The sequence below is a fragment of the Lonchura striata genome, chromosome 2 (assembly GCF_050655825.1).
Source record: "Lonchura striata isolate lonStrDom1 chromosome 2, ASM5065582v1, whole genome shotgun sequence".
In the NCBI taxonomy this organism is placed as follows: Eukaryota; Metazoa; Chordata; class Aves; order Passeriformes; family Estrildidae; genus Lonchura; species Lonchura striata.
In genome coordinates, this window is record NC_140704.1 from 2,700,626 (window position 1) to 2,725,633 (window position 25,008).

The 25,008-nt window shown below is 43.3% G+C and overlaps 1 protein-coding gene across 45 annotated transcripts in view; it reads left to right on the forward strand.

The window, feature by feature from the left end:
- The window catches only part of OBSCN (obscurin, cytoskeletal calmodulin and titin-interacting RhoGEF), a 178,855-nt gene that overhangs the window by 96,331 nt on the left and 57,516 nt on the right, over positions 1 to 25,008 (forward strand). For 39 of the 45 annotated variants that reach the window (XM_085562435.1, XM_085562364.1, XM_031503758.3 and 36 more), the window contains 21 exons: positions 214 to 480; positions 1,847 to 2,113; positions 3,417 to 3,683; positions 4,333 to 4,605; positions 7,992 to 8,258; positions 10,551 to 10,823; positions 11,958 to 12,230; positions 13,983 to 14,270; positions 15,755 to 16,027; positions 17,052 to 18,407; positions 18,969 to 19,247; positions 19,626 to 19,704; positions 20,050 to 20,168; positions 21,070 to 21,267; positions 21,679 to 21,711; positions 21,800 to 21,898; positions 22,370 to 22,588; positions 23,330 to 23,396; positions 23,498 to 23,517; positions 23,819 to 23,947; positions 24,685 to 24,824. In XM_085562435.1, the coding sequence (XP_085418561.1) occupies positions 214 to 480; positions 1,847 to 2,113; positions 3,417 to 3,683; positions 4,333 to 4,605; positions 7,992 to 8,258; positions 10,551 to 10,823; positions 11,958 to 12,230; positions 13,983 to 14,270; positions 15,755 to 16,027; positions 17,052 to 18,407; positions 18,969 to 19,247; positions 19,626 to 19,704; positions 20,050 to 20,168; positions 21,070 to 21,267; positions 21,679 to 21,711; positions 21,800 to 21,898; positions 22,370 to 22,588; positions 23,330 to 23,396; positions 23,498 to 23,517; positions 23,819 to 23,947; positions 24,685 to 24,824 (5,186 nt within the window). The remainder of the gene's footprint in view (positions 1 to 213; positions 481 to 1,846; positions 2,114 to 3,416; positions 3,684 to 4,332; positions 4,606 to 7,991; positions 8,259 to 10,550; positions 10,824 to 11,957; positions 12,231 to 13,982; positions 14,271 to 15,754; positions 16,028 to 17,051; positions 18,408 to 18,968; positions 19,248 to 19,625; positions 19,705 to 20,049; positions 20,169 to 21,069; positions 21,268 to 21,678; positions 21,712 to 21,799; positions 21,899 to 22,369; positions 22,589 to 23,329; positions 23,397 to 23,497; positions 23,518 to 23,818; positions 23,948 to 24,684; positions 24,825 to 25,008) is intronic. The other 6 variants (XM_085562370.1, XM_085562353.1, XM_085562389.1 and 3 more) reach the window with 6 other exon arrangements.

The following is a 25,008-nucleotide window of genomic DNA, read 5'->3' on the forward strand; positions in this document are numbered from 1 at the left end:
CTTATGATGCTTTCAGATCACATTTACACAAAAAAGCTCTGAAAAACCTTTCTTTTAAGATATGTAGAATGACTTTTGAACGATGGCCCACGCCAGTGCCTTGTGTTGTTCCTCTTCGAGCTGGTTCCGAATGTAACCACAGAGCCCCAGCCCTGCCCTGGGGGTGATGCTGGGTGAGGATGCTGCAGCAGCGCTGGTCCCCTCTCCCCACAGCTGCCCCGGTCACCTTCGTGAAGGCGCTGCACGACCTGGAGCTGCAGGAGGGTGGCACTGCCCACCTGTCCTGCGAGGTGTCCAAGCCTGATGTCCCCGTGGAGTGGAAGAAGGGCACGTCCGTGATCCGCCCCAGCCACAAGTGCAGCATCCAGCAGGAGGGGAAGGTGCACACGCTGCTCATCCGCGACCTGAACCGCGCCGACTCCGGCGAGTACAGCTGCCACACGGCTGCTGGCCAGACCACGGCCAGGCTGGAGGTCAAAGGTAGGGTTTCCTCTGTGCTCAGCAGTGGTGAGAGGAGGGAACATCGATTTTTAGAGCTCTCTGTTTCAAGAGAGACACTGATCAGTGGAGCAAGTGCAGCAGAATCCACCAAGTTTGTCAGAGAGCTGGAGCACATGAAGTACATGGACAAACCCTGTTGTGATAGGACAAGGGGTGATGGTTTTAAACCAAAAGGGGGATGATTTAGATCAGGTATAAGAAATATATTTTTTACAGTGAGGATGGTGAGGCCTTGGCACAGGTTCCCAGAGCAGCTGTGTCTGCCCCTGGATCCCTGTAAATGTCCAGGGTTGGTCTGGGTTTGGAGCAACCTGGGATAGTGGAAGGTGTCCCTGACAGTGACAGGGTTAGGGAGAAGACGACAGTACCTTGTAATTTAAACCATTCTGAAATCTAAGTATAAGCAGAGGTGAGGGCAGCTGATTTTGATAACTGAGGAAGAGAAAGTGGAAGGGAGACCTCATTGATCTCTGCAACTTCCTAGTGGAGAACTACAGAGGAGAGAGGCACAGAACTTTCTTGGAGGGCTCAGTAAAGAGATGAGAGGCAACAAATGCAAGCTGCAGTGAGAAAAATCCAGATTAGAAAAAAAACAGACTTAACATGAAGGGATGGTCAGAGTTTGGAACTGAGTTCCAGAGGAGTGGAGGAATCTCCATCCATGGAGTCCTCCAGAGGATGGAGGTCCCTGCAAGCCTTAATTATTCTGTAATTGATCTGAATCCTTGAATTGTAACACAGGATTTATATATTCTGTATATATTTTAATATTCTAATAGAATCTACATATATTATTATCTATCTTAATAATATTTTATGACATATATATAATTCTATTTTGTATATTATTCTATTATACTAGTCTACATATTCTATATATTCTAATATATTCTATGTATTCTAATTTTCTATATGATCTATATATATTAATAGATATTTATATAGATATATGTATGTGTATTTTATATTTTTATATTTATTTATATGTTTTCTGAGTGATTTTATCCAGTTTTATGATTTTATTTCAAGGATGGAGAGCTATCTGGCCTTCAGTAGTAATCACTGAACTTTGAATTCTTCGTGAAAAGAAGTCTGGGATATGGGAAGAGAAAAAAGCTCACATAGCAATCAAATTTGTCTTGCTGATTAACTCCCCTTCCTCCTCCTCCTCTCTCTAGGTTTGACTTTGTCATCCTTGGATGCCCTCCTTAGGGAAACCCAGCCAGAATTTTCCATCAACTTCATGACTAGCTCTACTCACACCTTAACAATAAACCCCCCCTCTATTTTCCATGTTTGCCTCACCCACCTCTTATTTCCTCTTTGCCCCGCCGCCCTTTGCCAGGCCTGCCCGTGCTGTTCAAGCAGTGGCTGAAGAACGAGGAGGTGGAGGAAGGGCGCACGGCCGTGCTGCGCTGCGAGCTGACGCGGCCCCACGCGCGCCTGGAGTGGCGGAAAGGGGACATGGTGCTGCAGCCCGGGGACAAGTACGAGATCCGCCAGGAGGGGACCCGAGCCGAGCTCCTCATCTACGAGGCTGGGGCTCAGGATGCTGGAGAATACACCTGTGACTCAGGGGATCAGCAGACCACGGCTTCGCTGCAGGTCAAAGGTAGGGCGAGGCTTGGTTGGGGGTAGAGGAGGTCTGGTTGTGTCCATCCTTCATTTGGAATCCTGGAATCATCCAGGCCGGGCTGGATGGGGCGCTCAGAGACCTGGGCTAGTGGAAGGTTTCCTGCTCATGGCAGGAACTGGATCTTTAAGACCCCTTCCAACCCAAACCATTCTCTGATTTAGTTTGAAAAAGATCTCTGAGATCACCGAGTCCAACCACTAACACAAAACTCCCAAGTCTACCACTAAACCATATCCCCATGTGCCACATCCACATGGAAATTTTATTGCTGAGCATCACTGAGACTGTGAAATCAAACTGGAGTATTTCACCATACCTAGGACAAATCCATTTTAAATTGATCCATTGTATGTCTTAGTGCCTGAGAAGCCCATGAATTATGGTTCTTTGCTTTCTTAGTGGCTGTGGTTTTGGATTTTATAGTTTTATTCATTTTGTATTAAGAATTCTATTGGTTTGGATTTTACAGTTTTATTCATTTTATACTTAGAACTCTATGGATTTGGGATTTTACAGTTTTCTTAATTTTTTGCTAAAAATCCTATGTCTTTTAGATTAGATCACACTTGTAGATTGTGGGTTTAGTCACCATAACAAACTCCTGCTCAGAGCATGTAGTTTCAGAGATTAAACACCCAAAAATCTCATGTGCCAGCTGAGAGAATTGGGCTTTTTAATCTGGAGAAAAGGAGCCTTGGGGGAGATGTTATCACTCTCTGCAACTACCAACAGGAGGTTGTGGTGAGGTAAAGGTTGGTTTATTTCACTAGTGACATGCAATAAGATGAGAGGAAATGGCCTCAAGTTGCACCAGGGTGGGTTTAGATTTGGTATTAAGAATTAATTTTTCACTCAAAGGGTGGCCAAGCATTGGCATAGATGGCCCAGAGAAGCAGTTGAGTCACCATCCCTGGAGATATTTAAGAGATGTGTAGATGTGACACTTGGGGACATGGTTTAGTGGTGGATTGGCTGTGCTGGGTTAATGGCTGGACTTGATCTCAAAAGTCTCTTCCAGCCTAAAGGGTTCTGACTCTGAGTTGTGATTGGTGGTGTTGTGCTCTGTGTGCTTCCACTGAGAATGGTGAGTATGGCCATGTAAAGACCTTTAGAGGCCCAGAGCAGCCCTGGACACCTTTGCAGCATCAGCAGCTGATTCCATGAGTGGCCAGCAGGCAAACTGTGGTCCAGGAAGAGGGGAGCAGCCCAGCTGCAGAAGTTACAAGCAGGTTTCTCACCTCTGAGCGCCGTCACTGATGCAGTTGCTTCTCCACCGCAGTACTGCCAGTGCTGTTTAACAAAGAGCTGAGAAACGTAGAGACTGAAGAAGGGGGAACGGCAGTTTTGCGCTGTGAGATCTCCAAGCCGGACGCTCCCGTTGAGTGGAGGAAAGGAGGGGTGGTCATTCAGCCCAGTGACAAGTACGAGGTGAAGCTGAAGGGCAGCGTGGCTGAGCTGATCATCCGTGGTGTAGAACCTGATGACTGTGGGGATTATACCTGCAGCACTGGATACGAGATCACCACAGGGTCTGTGTATGTGCAAGGTAAGGTGGTAGAACGTGGTGGAAATGCCTGGATTTCTTACTCCAAAATCTTTGACAGTAACTGGCCAAACAGCAGAAAGTCTATTCATTTCTTTCCTTTCTCCAGCCAAGATATAAACACTCACCTCCAGGCTGAGGTTTGACCCATCTTTTTTAGTTAAGCTAGTTTAAAGTACTGACCACACTGCGTTTCAGAATAGATGGTGGTACTGCTGAAAAACTTGGAGCAGTGGTCATAAAAATACTGAAATTCTTGTTACAACTGATTGCAGCTTCTGTCGTTTTTGGTAATCTTTAAAGCACCCAAGTGAACATTTAAATCTTTAAGTACTTCTCTGCCTCATACAATTTCTGCAGATGGTTGCAACACACAGGAGAGCCAGGCATGACCTGGGCAAGGAATGTAGTTTCCTCCCAGTGAAATGATGTTTGCAGACACACACACTGCTCCTACAAGCAGCTGGAGGGATGGAAGGTGGTTTCTAACCCTTTTCAAGACAATTTTAGTTCTTTTTTTTTCCCCTTGGAAAAGCACTACAAGTTTAACTCCGCTGGAGCTGCACTTGGGCTTGGGTTAGTTCTGCAGGGAGCAACTCGTGCGCGTTTGTTTTTGTTTCCCTTTGGCACCTTCTCTTGCTCTGTCACGCAGAAGAAGCAGCAGTGATAGTGTCTGGTTTAAGGAACACTGACGTCTTTGTGGGCGAGTCAGCCACGTTCACCTGCGAGCTCTCGCACCCGGGCGTGAGGAACGTGCAGTGGTGGCTCGATGGGACCCCCCTCCACAACAACCTGGTGACCGAAATCTCTGAGCAGGACGGCAGGATCCACACTCTAACCCTAAACGATGTGGCGTGCCACGACTCGGGCACTGTCACCTTCAGAGCTGGGTCCCTTATATCTTCAGCTAAATTATTAGTCAAAGGTATTTCCCTGTTAGCAAGAAACACGTGGCCACCTCTGGACTTGCTCCATGTGCTGGTGCTTCTGCCTTCCAGGCTACCCTCACTAAATCCCTTCACGGTCCTCCTGTGCCCTGCAACCCTCCCACTCTGCAAGTCACCCACTCTCACCTCAGAGTTCTTCTGGATACAGCCACACTGATTTTTTTAATTATTTTTCCTCACCCTCAAGTGTTTTTGGATTTTATAGGTGAGGGAGGGTTGCAGGGTCAGGGCTGCTTCTTTCACCTGACATCAAAGAAGAGATGAACATAAACATCTGTGGTAGCACCTGACTTTACATTCCCACTTCAGCTTTTTTCCCATAAATAGCACAAAATCTTGCAGTGGTGGTAATTCCCAAATTTCCCACTCTGCTGCTCCACAGCTGGGCTACTGGTGCTGAGCTCAGCATGTTCCCAGGACAGGATTTTGGGCTGTTCCTGGAAACCAATGGGTGTGTGACATTCCAGTAACATAGAGACAAAATGCACCTTGTTTTTGAAAGTTCATCCCTGTGCTGGCAAAGCTTTCTGGTCTGTTGAATAAATATTTTTTTCATTTGGTAAGGGTAGCCAAAAGCTGCAAATAACACTGAGCTCCAGACTTGATAAAGCAAACTCCTTCCCACCCACTCCTTTTATAGCCGTGGGGAAGATCTGTTATTTTTCAGGCACAATTAAGGCTTATTTTCTGCTTGGAAAAGGGATATATGCAGAGATATAGAACACTAAAAGATCTTTATTCAAATCTACTCCTGTAGGGGAGTAGATTTGAATAAAAATAACTGGGCCATAACAGGAATGATCCACAATATGGAATTTTAGTCAGTGGTCATGTCTCCTTCTCTGCATCATGTGTCCTGTGTACATTCAGAAAATTTGGTTCTCTGCAAAGATAAAATGTCAAATCACTTCTTCATGGTATAGAGTGATGCAGTGACAGCAGAGTACACAGGCCCCACAAGTCCTGTGTCAGTTTGCATCCATTTTCAGAGACAGAACCTGGTTCTGAGCTCTCCAGACAAAAAAATCCAGTGAGCCTAAACCATAAATTAAAAAAAAAAAATGCATTGTTAGGTATCCTGCTCAGTGAATTAATGGGCTCCTGAGATATTTCCATTTCATGGAATCACAGCATCATTGATTTTGGGAGAAATATCTGGAGATCATCCAGTCCAACCCACAGCCCGTGCAGATACACACATGTATGTGGATATTTTGTACTTCCATGAAGCCAGGATTCCTGAATTGCAAACCTGAATCACACTAGCAGTATTTTATAACTGGGTTGGGATAATCTTAGTTACACTGTGCTCAGTAACACCTGATTTCATAGAAAATTGAAACATTTTTAAAATTCCAACGATTCTTGTACTGACAATATTGTACACAATAAAATGTACAAAAGTTTGTACACTTAATAAAGTGTACAAATTTATTGCTCATAAATTTAAGCATAAATCTCTGTTTGAAATATATTTCAGTCTATCAAGCCATCCATGGCTTGCTGTTAATCAAGGAGCAAGCTGACTTTGTTGCATGTGCCTCATTCTCCTGGTTTAAGGCATGTTGGTAACTGGATTTATTCTGTAACAAGTGAGATCTCAGCTTTCCATGCTGGGCCTCCACAATATCACTGCCCTGCAACTGCATTCATTCCATGACCAGGTTCCCAGGTGATGGGGGAGGATGGAAAAGGGTGAAGGAGCTGCTACTGTTTTCTAGCTCCTCTGGGCAGGTGAGGTTCCAGGGCACACGTTGGCTCCTCAGTCCCAAAGAGCTGCACAGGTGAACAGAGGCCACCAAAGTCCTTGCCCTGGCCAACAGCGAGGGGACAGTGGAACCAGGACCTCCTCCAGTACCATGGGTGATGTTTGCTGTGAGGAACACATTTCTACGTCTTATGGAAGGGGATGAGGCTGTGCTCCCCAGACACCTGCTTGTTTCTTCAGCCAGCAAAACATCTCCAAGATCTTCCACAGAGCTCTCCTCTCCATAAACACACGTGGCAGAGACTTGGAGTGGCAGAGGGAACCTCAGTGAGTGGGATCAAGCCTTGCAGCAAGTTTCCAAATGATGTTTGCAAAGCTCTCTTTGCTCCCCAAGGTCTGCCAGGAGCATCTCAAAGCCTCAGCCTGCTGCAGCAGTTTCAAGAGGAGCGTTCCAGACAGAGATCCTGGGGGGGTTATTCCAGCTGGCTTGTGAGCAGAGCAACTATTTGAAGAATTAGGACATCGTAGAATCACAGAATGTCCTCAAGGATCAACGTGCCAAGCTCCTGGTGATATCCCAACTTTCTCTGACTGTCATCTTTTTATGTCCCTTTGTAGCCTTATAATTTTTTTTCTAGTTGACATAATTCTGCTAAGAATGATGTTTCAGAGAGACTTCCATTTTCAGACTGCATTGAGATTTTTCCTTTTGACCTGCATATTGCATGGTAGATGGATGGTCCAGTCTGACATCTCAGGAGGGACCCTTGGCTGCTTTGGGAACTAAGAGTATTTTAGGTCAGATATATCTACTGTGCCTTACAGCTGAACTTGGGTTTTAAAAGTGCTTAAAAGCAACTTAATGTATCTCAACACCTCCAGAGGTGCTGCATATCCAGCTGCTCTCAGCTGGATATGCATTTTATGGGCTCTCAGTCTGAGATGTCAGGGTTTATGATCTCTCAATGATCTGTAGATTAAATACTGTCAAGGAAATTCTATTGTTTTTTCTCTATAAACAACACACAAATAATCAAAGCAATATTCATCTGCTCCTGTGGAGTGCCCTTTTTTTGTCACCGATATTTGCTCCTCACATGATTTCTGACAGCCTAGACCACTCCAGGACAGGAATGATGCATTTGATTATGCAAATGTCTGCATTTGAGGACTGTATTTTTTTCTGATGAGTATTTATATTTTAGTCACACAAGGAGCTTCCAGTAGGGTTTGTGGTATTTTCCCATTGCTCTGGGAGGTTGAGAGTTGCAGGGAACCACTCCCTCTGCATCACACTTCTGCTCCACATTCAGGAAGCAGAAGTGTTTCACCTCCAGTGCTTCCCAGCCTGGAAGATCTCAGAAACACTGGAAGTGACACTAAATTGGAGAAGCAGTCCAAATTCAGGACTGTTCCAGCACAAGCCTCAATTCCTGGTGGCCCATTTCCCAGTGTCATGGTCATGTTCTAATGCACCAGCCTGGCTTCCATCCTGCTTGATGCTGACACAGGCACAGACTAAATTGCTAATCCCCCTGCTTGCACTGTCACTCTGCTTGCTCCCCACGGGCTCTGTGCTTGGCAAAAACCCTCCAAAAGGGGTGATTTCCATGGGGATCCACTAATGCATGTCCTTCCTGACATGTTGGTTAACAGATCCCACCATTGAAGTGGTCAGTCCCATGCAGGACATAACTGTTGATGAAGATGGCCCAGCAGAGTTCGTATGCCAATATTCTAGGCCAGTGCACGCCATCTGGAAGAAAAATGATCAGGAAATACATGCAGATGGGCAGCGAGTGATTATCGATCAGGACTGGAATGTGAGCATGCTAAAAATTAACCCCACGGTCCCAGAAGACACTGGCATCTATTCTTGTGAAGCTGAAGGCATTAAAGTGATGGCTACACTTGATGTTCAAGGTGAGGTCTTCCAGCCAGAGAGGAAGACTACCATGGGTTCCAAATAAAAGAGGTAGAAAAATCATGGCAAGGCTTTGCAATAAGGAACTCATCAGATACCTGCTCTTGGTGCTCGCTCCACTACTGAAAATAAGGATAAAGATAGCTGGGGGATAATGGGAATCGAATATGAAACTGCAGCATTATCATATTTCTAATTAGCACTCATTACACCACTTAGCCAGCCCACCTCTTCTGCAGTGAGCTGGAGTATCAGTGTGATGGGATGTGCCCTGCTGAACTGTTGTAAAATCATAGGCATATTCTTGGTCCAAAGGAATAATACAAATATCGTTCTGCTATTAAAAAGCATTTTTTTTACAGCACTTTTTACATAAACTCAGTAACTAATGGATAGCATGCAATTCCATTTTATTTTGCAGAGTAAAGGAGCTTGGTAATTTCCCTATTTCAAACAGTGATCCCTCAAGAATTACCTCCTCACTCAGCACTCACATTTGTGGAGATCCTGAGGAACAATATATACAAAAATTAACAAAAAAGTTAGGATTTTACATGGAAATTTCTTTTTTTTTTTCTGCTGCATATGGAATTCCCGGGTTTGGTTACCAAGTGAATTGGTGTGATCAGCAACAGCAGGTTCTGATTTCTGAGTATTTGTGACTATTCTGCCTTCTTCCTTAACTGGAGTTGGTTGTTAGTGCAGAAGAACAGGCTGATATTAATTATAATGTTTTCTACATTGATAAGCACTTTCCATTGCAGGGATTTAAAACTATTTTAATTAACATAATCAAAAAGCATCCCAGAGGAGGTAGAGTTAGCAATTGGCTGCTTTCCATAATTAGGGAAACCAGTGCTCCCAAAGTATGTGGATAAAGAATTTGGGTTGTTCTAAAAAAATTATACATTCTCCAAGAATAGTCTGCAACCCCCTCATTGTTCTCCATAAGTATAAATCTTACAAAATTCAGAATATTTTTTAGTATTATAGAAGCCCAGAATAGTTTGGGTTGGAAAAGACCTTAAAGGTCATGTAGTTCCAAACTCCCTGCCATGGGCAGGGACACCTTCCACTGTCCCAGGTTTCCCCAAACCCTGTCCAACCTGGCCTGGGACACTTCCAGGGATGGGGAGTCCACACACAACATCTTTGGTGGACATCTTGTAATTAGTAATAAGTTAATAAATATATGGTCGCTTGTGCTTTTTGGGTATGTTTCTTTGTTTTTACCATTAAATAAATGGCTCCGTTTGGAGGTTTATTTAACATTTTATTGATTTTTACTAATTTTTTTTTTTTTTTTTTTTTTTTTTTTTTTTTTTGCTGGGCACAGTTCCAAATTATCTATAGAGATATAAGCAGGGATGTCTTGGGGTCTTGGTATATAACATAAATCATGCTGACCATTTTATGGCATTTGTGTAAACTGTATTTACTCCACTGTGTGTCCCCACCCTTGTGCATGTCATTTGTCCCCGTAGCAACATGAATTATACCCACGTGCACCAGCCCACATTTAATTTGGCATCGAGCTGATTGTTTCTGACCAGGTGCCAGCTGATGCATGGCTGGAGTGTGGAGGTTTGTGCATGTTTCTGACCCCACAACTCACCACTCAGCATGGGAAAATAAACCTAAATGTCACAGGGCTTTTACAATAATTCTAAATTTACTGTTCAAAGTAATCTTGATGGAGAAGTTGACTTGGAGTGTTTCCTAGAGGCAGAATTATCTTGGATAAACGTCACTGTAGCTTTGCCAGCCATAATCTTGTCTTAAATTTGCTTTGCAAGAAAAGTAATGAGATTTTATCATAAGCTGCTGGTGGATTCCCACCTCCCCAGTCATGATTTTAATTGTGTTGTCTGAGAGATCTTTGGGAAACTCTCATAGGACAAAAGGAATTTGATTGCACTTTTATCTTACTGAGCTATGCCTTCCTATTGACTATTGGCCTGATTCATACAAATATGACCATTTTTTCCCTTTATTTATAAAAAAACCAGGTTTTTGGAAGAAATCTGGGTGAAATGCTAGAGGTTCTAGATGAAATGCTGGAGGTTCTAGAGATTTATCATTACTTTAAAACTGTCTTTAAATCTTTTTATTGTAATACTTTGTTAGAGCACGGATTGCAATCGACAATTAAACCTACAAGCATAGTTTATAACATCCACATTTTTCCATCAGCTTTACAGCAGTGGGAATCATCCAGTGCTCTGAGGCTTGCTAATATTCAGAGATATATGACCAAATAATTAATAATGTTAATTGTCCTTCTTTTCTAGCCAAGAACAGCATTGTCCAGGGCTTGGAGAACGTGGAGGCTGTGGAAGGAGGGGAAGCCCTGTTCGAGTGTTATCTCTCCAAGCCTGAGACCTACAATTACAACTGGCTGATTGACGATGAACCTGCCAAAACCACAGAAAACACTGAGATGGTTTACTTTGAAAATGGACTCAGGCATATCCTGCTGCTGAAGAATTTGACTCCCCAGGACAGCTGCAGGGTGACTTTCATGTGCAGCGATGCGGTGACCTCAGCCTTCCTCACGGTGAAAGGTAACTCAAGTGCTTGGGGAAATCTTCAATTTCTGCTTGGAAAGGGGAAAGAAACCAGGGAAATATGATGAGTAGCAGCAAGGAAATGTTGCATTTGTTTGTCTCTTATCTAAATGTTCTTCCCACACAGTAAATCATACGATCATTCAGGTTGGGAAAGCTCTCTCAGATCATCAAGCTCACCACTAACCCACAGAATCACAGAATGGTTGGGTTGGAGGGGACCTTAAAGTTCATCCAGTGGCACCCTCTGCCATGGGCAGGGACACCTTCCACCTGCTCCAAGCCCCATCCAACCTGGCCTTGGACACTGCCAGGGATCCAGGGGCAGCCACAGCTGCTCTGGGCACCCTGTGCCAGGGCCTCCCCACCCTCACAATGAAGAATTTCTTCCTAATATCTCATGCAAACCTATCCTCTGTCCATCTGAATCCATTCCCCCTTGTCCTGTACTCCATGCTCTTGCAAAATGTCCCTTTCCATCTTTCTTGTCAGCTTCCTTCGCTTACTGGAAGGTACAAATTAGATCATCCCAAGGCCTTTTGTTTTCCCTGAAAAAAACAAAAATCTGAAAAAAATTCAATTCTCTCACCCTTAAATGGATGATGCTTTACAATTTCCTCATTTTCTTGTTCTGTAGGATGTGAGAAGGTTTATAAGCAGCTCCAGCTGGCACTGAATTAGCAGTAAATGACTGTCTCAGAGCTAACACGATTCTGATGAGTTTGGTTGTGTTTATAGGCACCTCAGGGCTTCAGAGAGAAGGGTTTTATCAGCAACACTATTATCTCTGTATCCTTTATGCCACTGGGAACCAGAAGCCCTTTCTTTACAAAAAAATAAGAGTACAAAAGCAGAGATCAGTCCCCACCTGTGGATTAGATGGGGTTTGGAGCAACCTGGTCTGGTGGAAGGTGTCCCTGCCAAAGGCAGGGGATGGAACAAGATGAGCTTTAAAGTCCCTCCCAAACCAAACCATTCTGTGGATCTAAACCTTCTGTTCTGGCAATATACAAAAACCTTTTAATCTCCTCGCTCTCCCAGACCTGCTGTTCAGAGCTTCAGCACAAATAGTCACAAAATCTCTTGATTTTCTCTGTAACTGAGGGCTTGATCACTGATTTTAATCTACAGGGTGGCGCCTGCAGTTCTTGCAGCCCCTCACAGACGTGGAAGTGTCTCTGGGGGGAAAAGCAACATTTAGCTGTGTCCTGAGTGAAGCTGTGCCAGTTAATGAAGTGGCCTGGTACAGTAATGGCATAGAGATCCAGCCGGGTGAGGACTGGGAGGTACAAGCAGATGGAAACAAATACAAACTTATTCTGAAAAAAGCCCAGCTGCATCATTCTGGAGAGGTGACCTTTGCTTCCAGGGAGGCCATTTCATCAGCCAAGCTTTCTGTGATAGGTAAGTGTGTGTTGTTCCAGCCCAGGGGCACTCAAAATCTCAAACTTTGGTATTGAGCTGCGACATCGAATTTCCCAATCTTTGTGCTGATTCTTTTCCATCTTGCCTCACATGTATCCAAATAGTGCTCTTAGTCTGTGAAGATACTACTGGCAACTTGTTCTTTGACCAGAAGTAATCCACCTCATCAGAAGACAAATGTATCAGGCTAGTGATGGTAGAGATGCTCTCCAGCTTTTTTTAGCTGCAGTCTTTTGTAAAATGTAACATAAACTCTGACAGAAATCAGTATTCTGAGTTCAGCTTCACTCTCACCAAATATGGACACAGGAGGGAACTGAGCTAGAGTCCATGTGGAAAAATTATCCAGAACAGCAGAGGGATCTTTGAAATCTGCTAATTTAGCTCAGTTGCTGGGAAAACAGTTTCCCAGATTAATGAGAAGCATTTTAAAACCCTCAAGTGGGGGACACCCATGAAGCACACACCTCCTGCTTCAGAGGCAGAAGTGTTAACAGTTAAATAGGGAAGATGATAATTCCCTAATTCCTTCATGGAGCAAGCTGGGTGATTCCATGTCAGTGTCCATCTCAGCACCCAGGATCTGGCTCTTTCCTGCAGTGGGACAAGTGGGTCACCCAGCAGTGGTCACACAGCACCATCCCAGCAGTGGTTATGAGATAATTAAATGTATTTTAGCTGTAGCTGAGATGTTAAAGAGTCACTGATGGACCATCTATACTTTAAATGACTACAGGCAGTCTCTAAGGATTTCTGAGACTTAAGAGATCTCTGTTATACATTCCAGTAATTTTCACCACAATTTAAAAAAAAAGTTTGATGGATTTAAATCAGTTTTTTCTAATTTTGGATACTTATAATTAATGATTTTCAAAATAAAAATACAGTGCTCTTCCTGTTGACAGATTTTTCTCTATGAAATTTGGCTGACAACAGAGAAAAGACTTTGTTGTTCTTGTGGTGTCCAGAGTTAAAGAACTGGCTGTAGACCATATTTACCTTTAATTCTTTGGATTGGTGTATCATGGCAGGTCATTTACATGGTAAATGTCTTGAACTCAAGACTAAAAGAATTATTTCTGTCTTTTAGGCCAAAGTGTAATGTAAGCAAGGAACATTTTCCAGTGTACTGAGTGGAAGGATTGGGATTAGATGATCTTCAAGGTCCCAACTTCAAACCATTCCATGATTGTGGACAGTAGGACACCAGATCATTCCCATCACATATTTATTTGTTTTTGCCTGATGCTGTGACACATATTGCAATTACACAGAAGTAGAGTGACTCGTTATTAAAATATTTGTGTTATTCTTTAGTCCCATAATAACTTGATTTCAATTAAGGCCAGACCTAAAATAAATACAATAAGGCTCAAATGTGCTTGAAATTGTCAGTTAAATTCCTTGAAAATATGGACTGTGTAGGATTATCTCTTTTTTTAAGCTTGGTGGGACAAAGAGGTTAATTATATATATAAAAGAGGTTAATTATTTGAGATGAGAGTTGGAAAATGAATGTTTGGCATAGATCAGAGCAGACAAGGATAAATCAGTGGTGCACAGGCACTCATGGTCATGACTTTATGATGATTTTACACTCAACTTTACAACAAGGAGAATACTCAGTCCATTGCACTTCCATCCCCACGGCTTGCAGAAGGCTCTTGGGTGTTTTAGGATGAAGGGTTCCTGCTCACACCGTACATCACAGGACCTCTGTTGTGCCCCCAGCCCTCCCCGAGCCACCCGAAGAGCCAGAAGTCCTCAGTCAGAGCAGCCACTCTGTCACTCTGTCCTGGCACAAGCCGCTGGGTGAGGGCGGCCAGGACCTCCTGGGCTACAAGGTGGAGAGGAAAATCCTGGGAGTTGGCTGGCAGTCCTGCAGCGAGGGCCTCATCCAGAACACGGAGTTCACAGTGGATGGCCTCACCCCGGGGGAGCCCTACAGATTCCGAGTGTCGGCCGTAAACAGAGCCGGGGCCAGCGAGGCGGTGCACTTCCCCCAGATGGTGCGGTTAGGTGAGGATGGACACAGGCTCCAAGGAGGACTGAAAGCTCCTGCAGACCCTACATTTTGCATGGCATGCCTGCTTCACCCATTCCAGGCATCTCCCAGTGCAATACCTTTCAGTGCTTGGCTGCCAGCGCAACAGAGGAGGAAGAGCTTGGGACGAAAAAGTCGGTCTGGGCTGCTGTGAACAAAACCTGCTGCGTTTTTAGCACCCAGCAGTGGTTTCCTCCAAACTGCATCTAGCTGTCTTGCAGCCTGCACTGCATCATCCATGTGCTGGCTCGTCACCATGGGTTTCTTGCACTGCATCCATGTGCTGGCCAGTCACCACAAGTGTCTTTTCTGGTGGAGTTGGGAGTGAAAAAGGGCATGCTGGAATGTGTTTGGAAAAACCAAGACTGTGACCATGAGTGGGCAATATTGTCTTCTTCACCCATCTTTTTCCTTTTTTATCTTTTTTATGTGTCTTTTTCAAGAATTCCCCCAAATAAATGCTGGGGGACACAGTTCCTTTGCTGTCTGATGGTGAAACTTTGGAAGCTCAGTGGGATGGGGAGTCTCTCTCTTTCAGTCTTTCTTTCCTTGCAACGCTTTCTCCAGTACCACTCATCTAAATTCCTCAAAATGAGAATAATGATAAAAAAAATACTCTTTTGATTAAAATGCTCTGTTGCTTTTTTTTTTTTTTTTTTCTTTTTGCAACAATAACTGTTGCCAGTGCTGGACCCTGATGACTCTGCACATGCTGAGTTTGTCAACAACAAACCCAAGGCATTTTAGGCAGCAATCCACTCACCCTGGTGAAATGTGCAGAGAGGAAGGTAACCTTGAGGAATGTGCTGCTTTTGGGAACCCAGCACTGTCTTTTACATCCCAGTCAACATCTCTGTTTTATGTGTTCTTTGAGTTTTCTTCGTTCTACAAAGAGCATTCTGTTGTCCAAAGTAAAGAAAATGCAGAGAAATTTTTGGTTTAAATTATTTATACTTTTTCATAATTTTTACTCTTCCTAGGATGGCATAAAGATATAGATATATTTTTTTTTAAATGTCGAGGCAGAGCTGAATGCCACTTTGAATAATCTCTTTTCATTCTATTTATTGTGTTTTTTTTGTCTTCTTTTTTGTCTCACATCACAACTCCTTCATCTCAAAACATTTAAGATCTAGAAATCTGTAGAACTTCTTTTATACTGATGATGGGTAAATGAAGACCAGAAAACAAACATGGGAATGTGGAAAATGCAACCACTTCTGCATGTATATGTTTAGATGGAGCTGGAACTGGGAGAGCTTGGAAGACTGTTTTGATATTATCTTTGGAAGTGTATACTTTGGGTGTTGCCACACTTTTTTTTTCTTCCTTTAGTTGTCTACAACAGCTGAAAAATCTGTAAATGATGGATGGGTTGCTTGAATATTTTATGGAGTGGAGTGCCTTAAAACCAGATGATTGTTCTTTGTGCTAATCAATTTTATTTTTGTAATTGCAGAGCCTCCAGTTACCATCGCCCAACCTTTGGTGGGAGGATCTGTCTCAGAAGGGGGGGTGGCTCGCCTGGAGTGCACATTATCAAGTAAAACTGAGGAGAAAGTAACTTGGTTCAAGGGAAAAGAGCAAATAAAATCTGGAGGGAGATACGAGATCCTTTCTGATGGAACAAAACAGATACTCATTATCCGTGGATTTAAACCTGAGGATCAGGACAGCTACACCTGCATGGCTTCTCCAGAAGTCAAATCCGTTGCCAGCCTGTGCCTTGAAGGTATGGAGTGTGCACTGCTGGGGTGTTAAATCAGATCCGGTATGGACATCTGGGGCATCTCCACAGCTTGGACTGGAAATAATTTTTTTACAAGCTATGATAACAATCCACAAGGAATTGTTATTTTTCCTGTTTGGCATTGCCCAGTATGTTCCTGCATCCCAAATAGTTTTGAGTTGCTCAGGTTAGAGTTTCTGGAGACAGATATTTAAGGTGTGACATTATTGTCTCTACAAGAGTTTTTGGTGCCTTTTGAGATGCTTTAGGGTATTCTGTGGATGTCCCAGACAACCTGAAGCATCTCAAAAGGGACTGGGCAACATGTAGAGGCATGTGAATGTGTCCTAGACACTTTCACACTTAGGCACATCCAACCCAGCCAGTGTGTCCATGTGAGAGGGAGTCTCAGCTCCCAGCACAGCTGCTGGAGATCTATTCAGGACACACAGGAAAGCCCTGTATACCTGGGAGATAGGATGAGCCTGGGTAGCTTTAAAGGTTCCTCTGGCAGTCTTAACCAGTTCATGAACTGCAACATTAAAAAGGACAGAAATCGATTTATTTGGTCCAAATGTGCAAGGAATAAATAAACTAAAAAAAAAAAAAAAGTTGTTTGGTAATGTTTTAAGTGCATGCACAGAATCACAGGATTGTTGAGGTTGGACAGACCTCCTGAAGATGGTGTGGTCCATCCTCCTCCTCAAAGCATGGTCAGCTAGGACAACCAGATTCAGTTATATCAACTTCCCAGAGAGGGTGTAAAGTTTCCTTCTCTGGAGATACTCAAAATCCATCTGGACACTGAATAATGTGATCTAGAGGACTGTGCATGAGCAGAGAGGTTGGACTAGATGATATCCAGCGGTCCCTTCCAACCCTCCCCATCCTGTGATTCTGTAAACTCCCATGTTGTTCTCATTATGGTGCTTAGTTAAATGCCTCTGAGACTCTCCTGTAGAACATTTCCATGTGCTTTCTCAAAACTCACAGATATTTAACTTCTCATCTGTTTCATTCCCTGCAGTTCCCACAGTGTCGATGCTAAAGGAAATTGCCAGGGAAGTTCCTCGTGCCAGCCGGGCTGAAGAGCAGGTGGATGGACACATCCAGCCCAGCCTGCCTCCTGAAGCTGCCCAGGAGGGAGATCTTCACCTCCTGTGGGAAGCCCTGGCCAAAAAGCGCCGGATGAGCCGGGAGCCCACCTTGGATTCCATCAGCGAGGTGCCCGAGGAGGATGAGAAGCTTCAGAAGCTGAGGAAGGAGGAAGCAGAGATGTCTCACTACTACTCAGAGGAATACTCCACGTGTGACGAGCTAGCCAGGACCGGAGAGGCAGATTTCTCTTTCACAAGCTCTGATGATGAGTCTAGAGCTGGGACTCCTTCCCTAGTAAACTACCTCAAGAAAGCTGAGAGGAAGAGCACCAGTATTACCAGCAAGATTCAGTCCACCTCCACAGGAAAACTATGGAAACAGTGGGAGACATCCACCGTGGAGACCACTGTGGCCACCACAGCTGCTCAGCCAGCTGAACCAGAGCTGCCAGATTTAGATGATCCCTCCATGAACAAGGCGGCTGTGAAGATCCAAGCCGCTTTCAAAGGCTACAAAGTGAGAAAAGAGATCAAGCAACAGGAGTGCCCGGTGTTTACTGAGACCTTCAAAGACTTCTCTGGAGAGCCTGGAAGCACCCTGCACCTGGAGTGCGTGGCCCACAGCAAAACCGACATGAACGTCCGGTGGCTGAAGGACGGGAAGGAGCTCTCGGATGGTCGCTACTACCACATAGACAGCTACAGCGATGGCACCTGCTCCTTGATTATCGCTGGCCTGGACAGGAAGGATGCAGGCAAATACACCTGTGAGGCATCCAATAAGTTTGGCAAGGTCTCACACAGCGCTAAGGTGGTGGTCGGCACTCAGGAACCTCAAGTTCTTGCGAAGGAGAAGCGGAGTAAGCAGAGCACTGACAGTGAGACGGAAAGCTCGTCTGGCAGCGAGCTGGACGACGCTTTCCGGAAAGCAGGAAGGAGACTCCACAGACTCTTCAGGGCCAAGATCTCCACGGAGATCTCTGACGTGGAGGAAGAGCTCTTTGTCAGCGCGGATGAAGGGGACATAGACGTGGTTGACCACCAGACATACCGTGAGGACAACCAGTACATCTACATCAAGTTTGAAATCATGTCTGAGGCCAAAACAGCCGCCACACGGTTCAGAGAGATGTTTGGCGCTCTGGGAATCCCAGTGGAGATCGACATCTTGGAACAAGGCCCGAAAAAGATAGAATTGCGCATTGGGAAGGCATCACCTCCCACCCTTGGGAAGTTTGCACTTCCAGTAGCGAGACCTCCACCACCTTTGCTGACTTCTGACACAGGTAGGAGAAGCAAATCTCACTTATTCCTTGGAAAAGACACTGGGAACAGGTCACAATATAATTTTTTCACTCTCAAGCAAGTTAATTTGTTTTTAATTTGGTGCAGATATTTTTATGAAAGCCTTGCACTTTTTGACAAAATAATGACTTTTTTATTCTTTTTCATTTTGAGGGAGAGGAAGCACGCTGGTGGGGGCGTTTCAATGTATTGACTTACCTGTGAAGCCCCTTTTCATGCTAGAAATGTCACCTACTACAACATGACCATAAGTACTATGATTATTGTACTTAAATAAATTATGTAGGATTTAGAATGGTTTGGAGGGAGAAAAGACATTTTCACAAGGACAGAAGCAGGGACAATATATAGTTGGGAGCTGTGGTATTGTGCTGATGGAATATCTTTGTAATGCTAGGGAGTTTATTGACTCTTTTCCAGAGAAAACATATTACTCTGGAATTAAAAAACTGGAAACCAGAAGTCTGGGCAGCAACGGCCTAAAATATATCTTTAGATAAAAACAAACTTTTCTTTCTTCTCTCCAACCACCCCAACTTTAGCCCCCATGTTCATGACCGAGCTCCAAAACCAAGAGGTCCAGGACGGGTACCCAGTGAGCTTTGACTGCATCGTCATTGGCAAACCCCTGCCCACGGTTCGCTGGTTCAAGGACGGCAAAGCTATCGAAGAAAACGATCACTACATGATCAACGAGGACCAGGAAGGGTGCCACCAGCTGATCATCACCGCCGTGGTGCCCACGGACATGGGCGTCTACCGCTGCCTCGCTGAGAACAACATGGGGGTGGCTTCGACCAAGGCTGAGCTTCGTGTGGACTGTAAGTCTCAAAATCACTGTAGAAAAACCAATTAAAGGAGTTCTGCTGAGACCTGATTTCTCCCCCCCTCCCCCACCAAAGAAAGCGCCATTTACATTTTAAAAGAAAATGTTTTTGCTACAAATTTTCACTTGCAAACTTCTGGGATTCAGCTAGGTTTTACTAACTCCAAGGCAAGGTACAGAGCAAAGATTCTGGCGTGAACAGAGGTGGTTTCCATAATCCAGGGATGTGTGGGATCGTGCTGCAGTACAATATAAAATCTATCTGCCAGTCACTCAAATTAGCAAGGGAACTAGAATCAGTAAGAACTATTTAAGCAAGCAAAATAATTTAAAAGTTCAGATGATTCAAGACCTATCTTCTTCCATTTAACAGTGACCAGCACAGACTATGAGACAGCAGCAGATGCAACAGAGACATCCTCTTACTACAGTGCTAAGGAATATATTTCAAGGTAAAATATGGAACTGTGGCTCTAACCTCTGACTTGGTGAGATCAATCTGTGTATTTATGTCAGGGCTGTGTCAAGCAGGGCCAGGTTAACGCCATAAAGGAGCATCCAGCCCAATAACTGTGACAGCTGCACATTCATCATGGGCAGAATTGCTCTGGAGCCTTCAGGCAAGCCAGGGTATTTCCTCAAGGAATCACTCTGTTACTTTTAATGTCAGATGGTGCTGAGTCTGTTCTCAGGATGCCAAAACCCACAGACCGAATTTACCTAAAATAGGTCATTCTGATTCCGAACTCTGACCTGGCATCCTGATTTTCTTCTTTCTAATTCCAATTGCTGCTCAGCCGAGAACAGGAGGAATCCACCACTGAGGAGGAGCAGTTGCCCCAGATCTTTGATGAGCTTCATGATATTCATGTGGCACCTGGAGCATCGCTGGCTAAATTTCACCTGAAGGTGAAAGGTGAGTGGATCCCAGGTTACTGTCAGTTTTCCAGGTCTGATATCAGATTGAAGTACTGGACAAGATTTTCCAAGGTTTTCTTCTGCAGCTGTGACCCTGGGCTGAGCATTTTGCATCACTTTTGCACAAATGTGTTCACACTGTTGAACAGGGACTGTTGGAGCAGACTCAGGTAGATTAAGCCTCATTTTGTTTCCATATATCCAGGCATAATGACAGGCACATGCTTCTGAAAACTGAATTCTGGATTTCTCTGAGCACAGGGGCAATTTGGAATAATAATCTTGACATTATTGTTATCATTATTAATAGCTATCAATATATATTACATATATATTTCTATAACATTGATAACTATATTTAGTATAATGTGCTGATATTAATCATAATTATGTAATAATATTAATAAAAATGAAGTCAGTCTCCTTCATTCTCTTCAATAAATCAAACAGTCATGGACTTGCCTTCCTCCATTAATGGGCTGCTCCTACAATGTAAAAACTGCAAAAGCATCCCTCTGGTGTTAACTCTGATAAAGACAGGTAGAGATTTTCCTTTTTTCTCCTGTTGCTGTCTATAAAAATGATGAGAATGCATCTGGCTTCAACATTTCTCCTTGTGAACCTTTCAAATCTTTCAGACCTAAGTGTTGATTTTTCAACCTCCAATGTGTTTGCACATGCAGACAGTATGGGGAATGCCAGAAACTGAGGAGGCAGGAAAGAATTTTGACTGATCAATCTAATTTAATGCATTTTTAAGCATTCCTAGTTGGTTAAACCCTTGAAACAGGAGCCCTGTTAAACCCCTGAAAGAGCAGTGGATCTGGCAGTTTGGAGATGCTCCCAAATCAATGCTGCCAATGAATTTTGTTCTCTGTGTGTGTAACTGCTCCTCACAGGGTACCCTCAGCCTCGTCTCTATTGGTTCAAAAATGGGCAGCCCCTAAAGGCTTCTGATCGTATCCTCAAGACTGACAGGCAGGAATTCCACTCCCTGGAAATCCGCGACGTCACCAAAGCAGATGCTGGCCAGTACTTGATATTTGTCATCAACTCTGCTGGCTCTGCGTATTCCTCAGCCAGGCTGGTCGTCAAAGGTGGGTCTTGCTCTATTTTGGGCTGTTCCAGAGGTTCTTGCAGTTTTGTATAGTTATTTTGTTACTGAGGAAACCTCTCGAGGTAACTTGGGTGAGGTGGGGAAGTCTGTAGGTAAAAGATCATGTGCTTTACTCTTGGTTCTTTATTTATTCACCTATAAATTTGCTGTTTAAGAAGATGATGGTGCCACTTCTCTGTGGTCTGACTGTTGTCTCATAAACAGGTATTTTATTCTTGCCCATCCTCATGAACCTTAAAAGTTCATTTCATTAAAACTTAGGGACTCCTACATATCACACCAATATTTCTGTGCAATATCTCCACTGGAGTCACTTTGGGAGCTTTTTTCTGCAACTCCTGGATTAACACTTATTTATATTTGTCATGTTCTTTTTTTTCTCGTGTTTCAGATCCTTATGAGAAAGAAGAGCCATCCAAAACAGGTAAGAGAAGACACAGCAGGTGAGACCAGAAGCCCCAGGAATTTTTCAATCTAAACTCACTGTGCTTTATCAATAATATTATTTGCAGATTCCCATGAGCAGCTGATACCGCCAAGATTCCTTGAAAGATTCACAAATAAGAAAGTGAAAAAGGGTGCAAGCATCACATTATCTGTGAAAGTTGAAGGTAAGTGAGCAAATACCTCATCTCTCTGAACAACACTTGAAATGTGGAACCTCACAACACATTCTTCTCTCTCTGCCCAAAGTCATTGTAACCTCATTTCCTGTATCTGAAGTCTGGGATTCTACTCCCAACTTACATTTCTTACAAAGACACTTCACAGTAAAGCATCTTATTTTTCCTCACCTCCATTTTTCTGTATGTAAAAATGGAGATAGTGACACTTTGTAGTATGATGGATGTTGACCATGAATTGTATGGTGATTGACAAATTTGGTTTTATGGAAAGATTTAATGTGTTTATGAGCATGCTGTAAAATGGTTTATCCTCCTTTATTGAATATTATGCCTCTTATTGTTGGGAAAGTATCAGAAAATGGATCAAACCAGCATTTTTTAACAGCAAGGCTCAAAATTTTAAGGAAGGAGCACAAACAGGAAGATTAAAGCTCATTGCACCAATTTTCCCTTTAGGACATCCACCACCAACAATCACTTGGATGAAAGAAGAGTCTCGGGAAGACATCCTGTGGATCAAACCAGACACTCCTGGGTATAAACTGGCCAGCTCCAACATGCACCACAGCCTGATCCTGTTGGATGTCAAGAAGAAGTACAGTGGAGCTTACACCTGCATTGCCACCAACAAGGCTGGCCAGTCCATCTGCACTGCCAACCTGGAAGTTGCAGATGGTAAATCTTTGTTGCAACACAAAAAATTTCTCTATATTTCCCTTTTATGCAGTGCTAAGGAAAAAAAACAAAAACCACAAGCGTAACTGTTAAGGAAATTATCCAATCACACCCAGAAAAATGCATTTTCTCAAGAGCAACTATTTGCTTGTCTTGCAAATAGTTACACTCTTCTACAATATTTTAGATTTATGATTCTGTCTTGTATTAACAGTAGCATATTTGCAGTATAAACAGAAGGCAAGTCTAAGGAACAGCCAAATTAAGCACAAATTAAAAAAAAATGAGATAAAGGCAACATAAAGTAACTGGGAAAAGTCACCTTTTGAAAAATTTTTTTGGTGTGCTTCACTCTGCTGAGGTATTTTGGATTGTATTAGACTTATTTGATTTCTGTAGAGCTTTCCAAGGCCTAACACAATAAGATGAGGGGAAAAACAAATATATACTGGGAATTGGGGCAGAGCTGTGAAGGACTTCATTTTTTTGTTATGCTGCCTTGCATCCCACACTTTTAGCTGCAGGAACATAACTTGAGCAGTGTGGAGAAATGGGGCAATTATATATTTTCCATGAACAGGGAGAGGAGGGAGAATCCATTGCCATCACAGGACTGGGAATATATATCTCCAGTCAGGAGCTGCTGCAGTGCTCCACATCCAGAAAATGTGCCTGTACTAAATAGCTAAAAAAGGACATTCTGTGCCTTCTGTCCTCTAATGACAAACCCCAATCTTGCAGTGAAAGAGGCTGAAGTGCTGACCCAGGAGCGTGTGATGGTGTCAGAAGCCATCATGACCACACTGGGGTAAGTTGGATGCACGGGAGAAAGGGGACTTGTTCTTCATTTAGCTCTCCTTACTGCCCATTCTATTGTCATTTTTAACTCTGCTTTATTTTCTTTTTCAGAACTATTCAGTCCTCTGAAGGTAAGAGAAGCTGTTTTCTCTCTCTTCTTCCTGTCCATATCTACAGCTGAGCCTGTCAATGTATTTCATGTATCCACTTATTTTTATCCACTTTTCGTGAAATTGTCTGCAATGTTGGAACTTTTCAGGACTGCTCACTGTTCAAGGGTGAATTATTTGGATGAGCTGAGAGCAAGCACAGTTTTAAAACCAGGAGAAGGGAAGAAAATTAAACCTTCCTTCCACAGAAGCTTTTATTACTCAAAAAGAGATGAATTTTCAATGACACTGCCAGCTTAATAACAAATTCTCCTTTTTCCAGGAGACCTTGAAGCTGGCAGAGAAGGTGTGCCCAAAAGCCCTATTTCATTAGCTGATGTTGGCTCAGAAGAGTTCTTCCAGAAACTCACCTCACGTATCTCAGAAATGGTATCTGCAAAAATAACTCAGGGTAAGGAATCTGGAAAATACAGTTTAAATATGGTAGGGGAAAAAAAAAGCAATCTCTTTTTTTAGGTGTTGTTTAATTATAAGTGAAATTTACGCAGCAGGTTTTGAGACAATCATTCTGTATAAGTACATGAACATTTGTCAATGCTTAAAAGTAAGAAATTTAAGTAGGAGTCCATCCAACCTGCACATCTCAGTCTAGAATTTGAACTAGGAAAAAAGCTATTACAGTAAATTGTAAAAATATAAGTGTACTTTGCATATCTTAGGTATTTTGAGTTCCTCAGATATTCATCATTCCTAAATCAGAAAGCAATCCAGTTTTCTCTACTTCCCACATCTTGAAGTTTTAGCTCACAGTGAAATTTAAAAATCAAATTAAGGCTGAAAACTCTGTGCACAGCTGTGCAGCAATCCAATGATTTGTTGAGCTGAATGAAAAATTCTGGTTTGTGCCTGCCCTGATTATCTTGTAGAAAAACTTTAACTTGGAGCAAAAATAGAGGCATTAACTCTCCAACAAACATTCTTGCAGTGCAGCAGCAATACATGCAGTAGGCCTGCAACACCATGTATTAAAGCGTCCAAATTATTCATTTACTCCTAAATATCAATAGGAAATCACACTAGATATTACTGTGAATGCTGTTCCTTGGAAGAAGAAAAATTATGATAGATTTGGTTCATGTTCAAATTGGGGATACTTATTAAACACTTTGCTGTTGCTCTGCTTTTCAGCTAAGCTTCGCGTACCGGGTGCAGAAAGTGATGATGAGTCAAGAACTCCCTCAGCATCTCCTCGCCATGGACGATCCAGACCTTCATCCATTGCTCAGGAATCCTCCTCTGAATCTGAAGATGGGGATTCCAGAGGGGAGGTATGACATCTCTATGGACAAGTTGGACACAAGGAGAAAACTAAACTTAGAATGACCAACCTACTATGGTGTAGGGATCTCCATTCTCTTTAGTGATGTAATTAAATTTTGTAGGTGTATTTGGTAGTTAAATGTTGTGTCTCATACAAAGCACAGAGAATCAAATTCTGATGCTCCCCCTGTG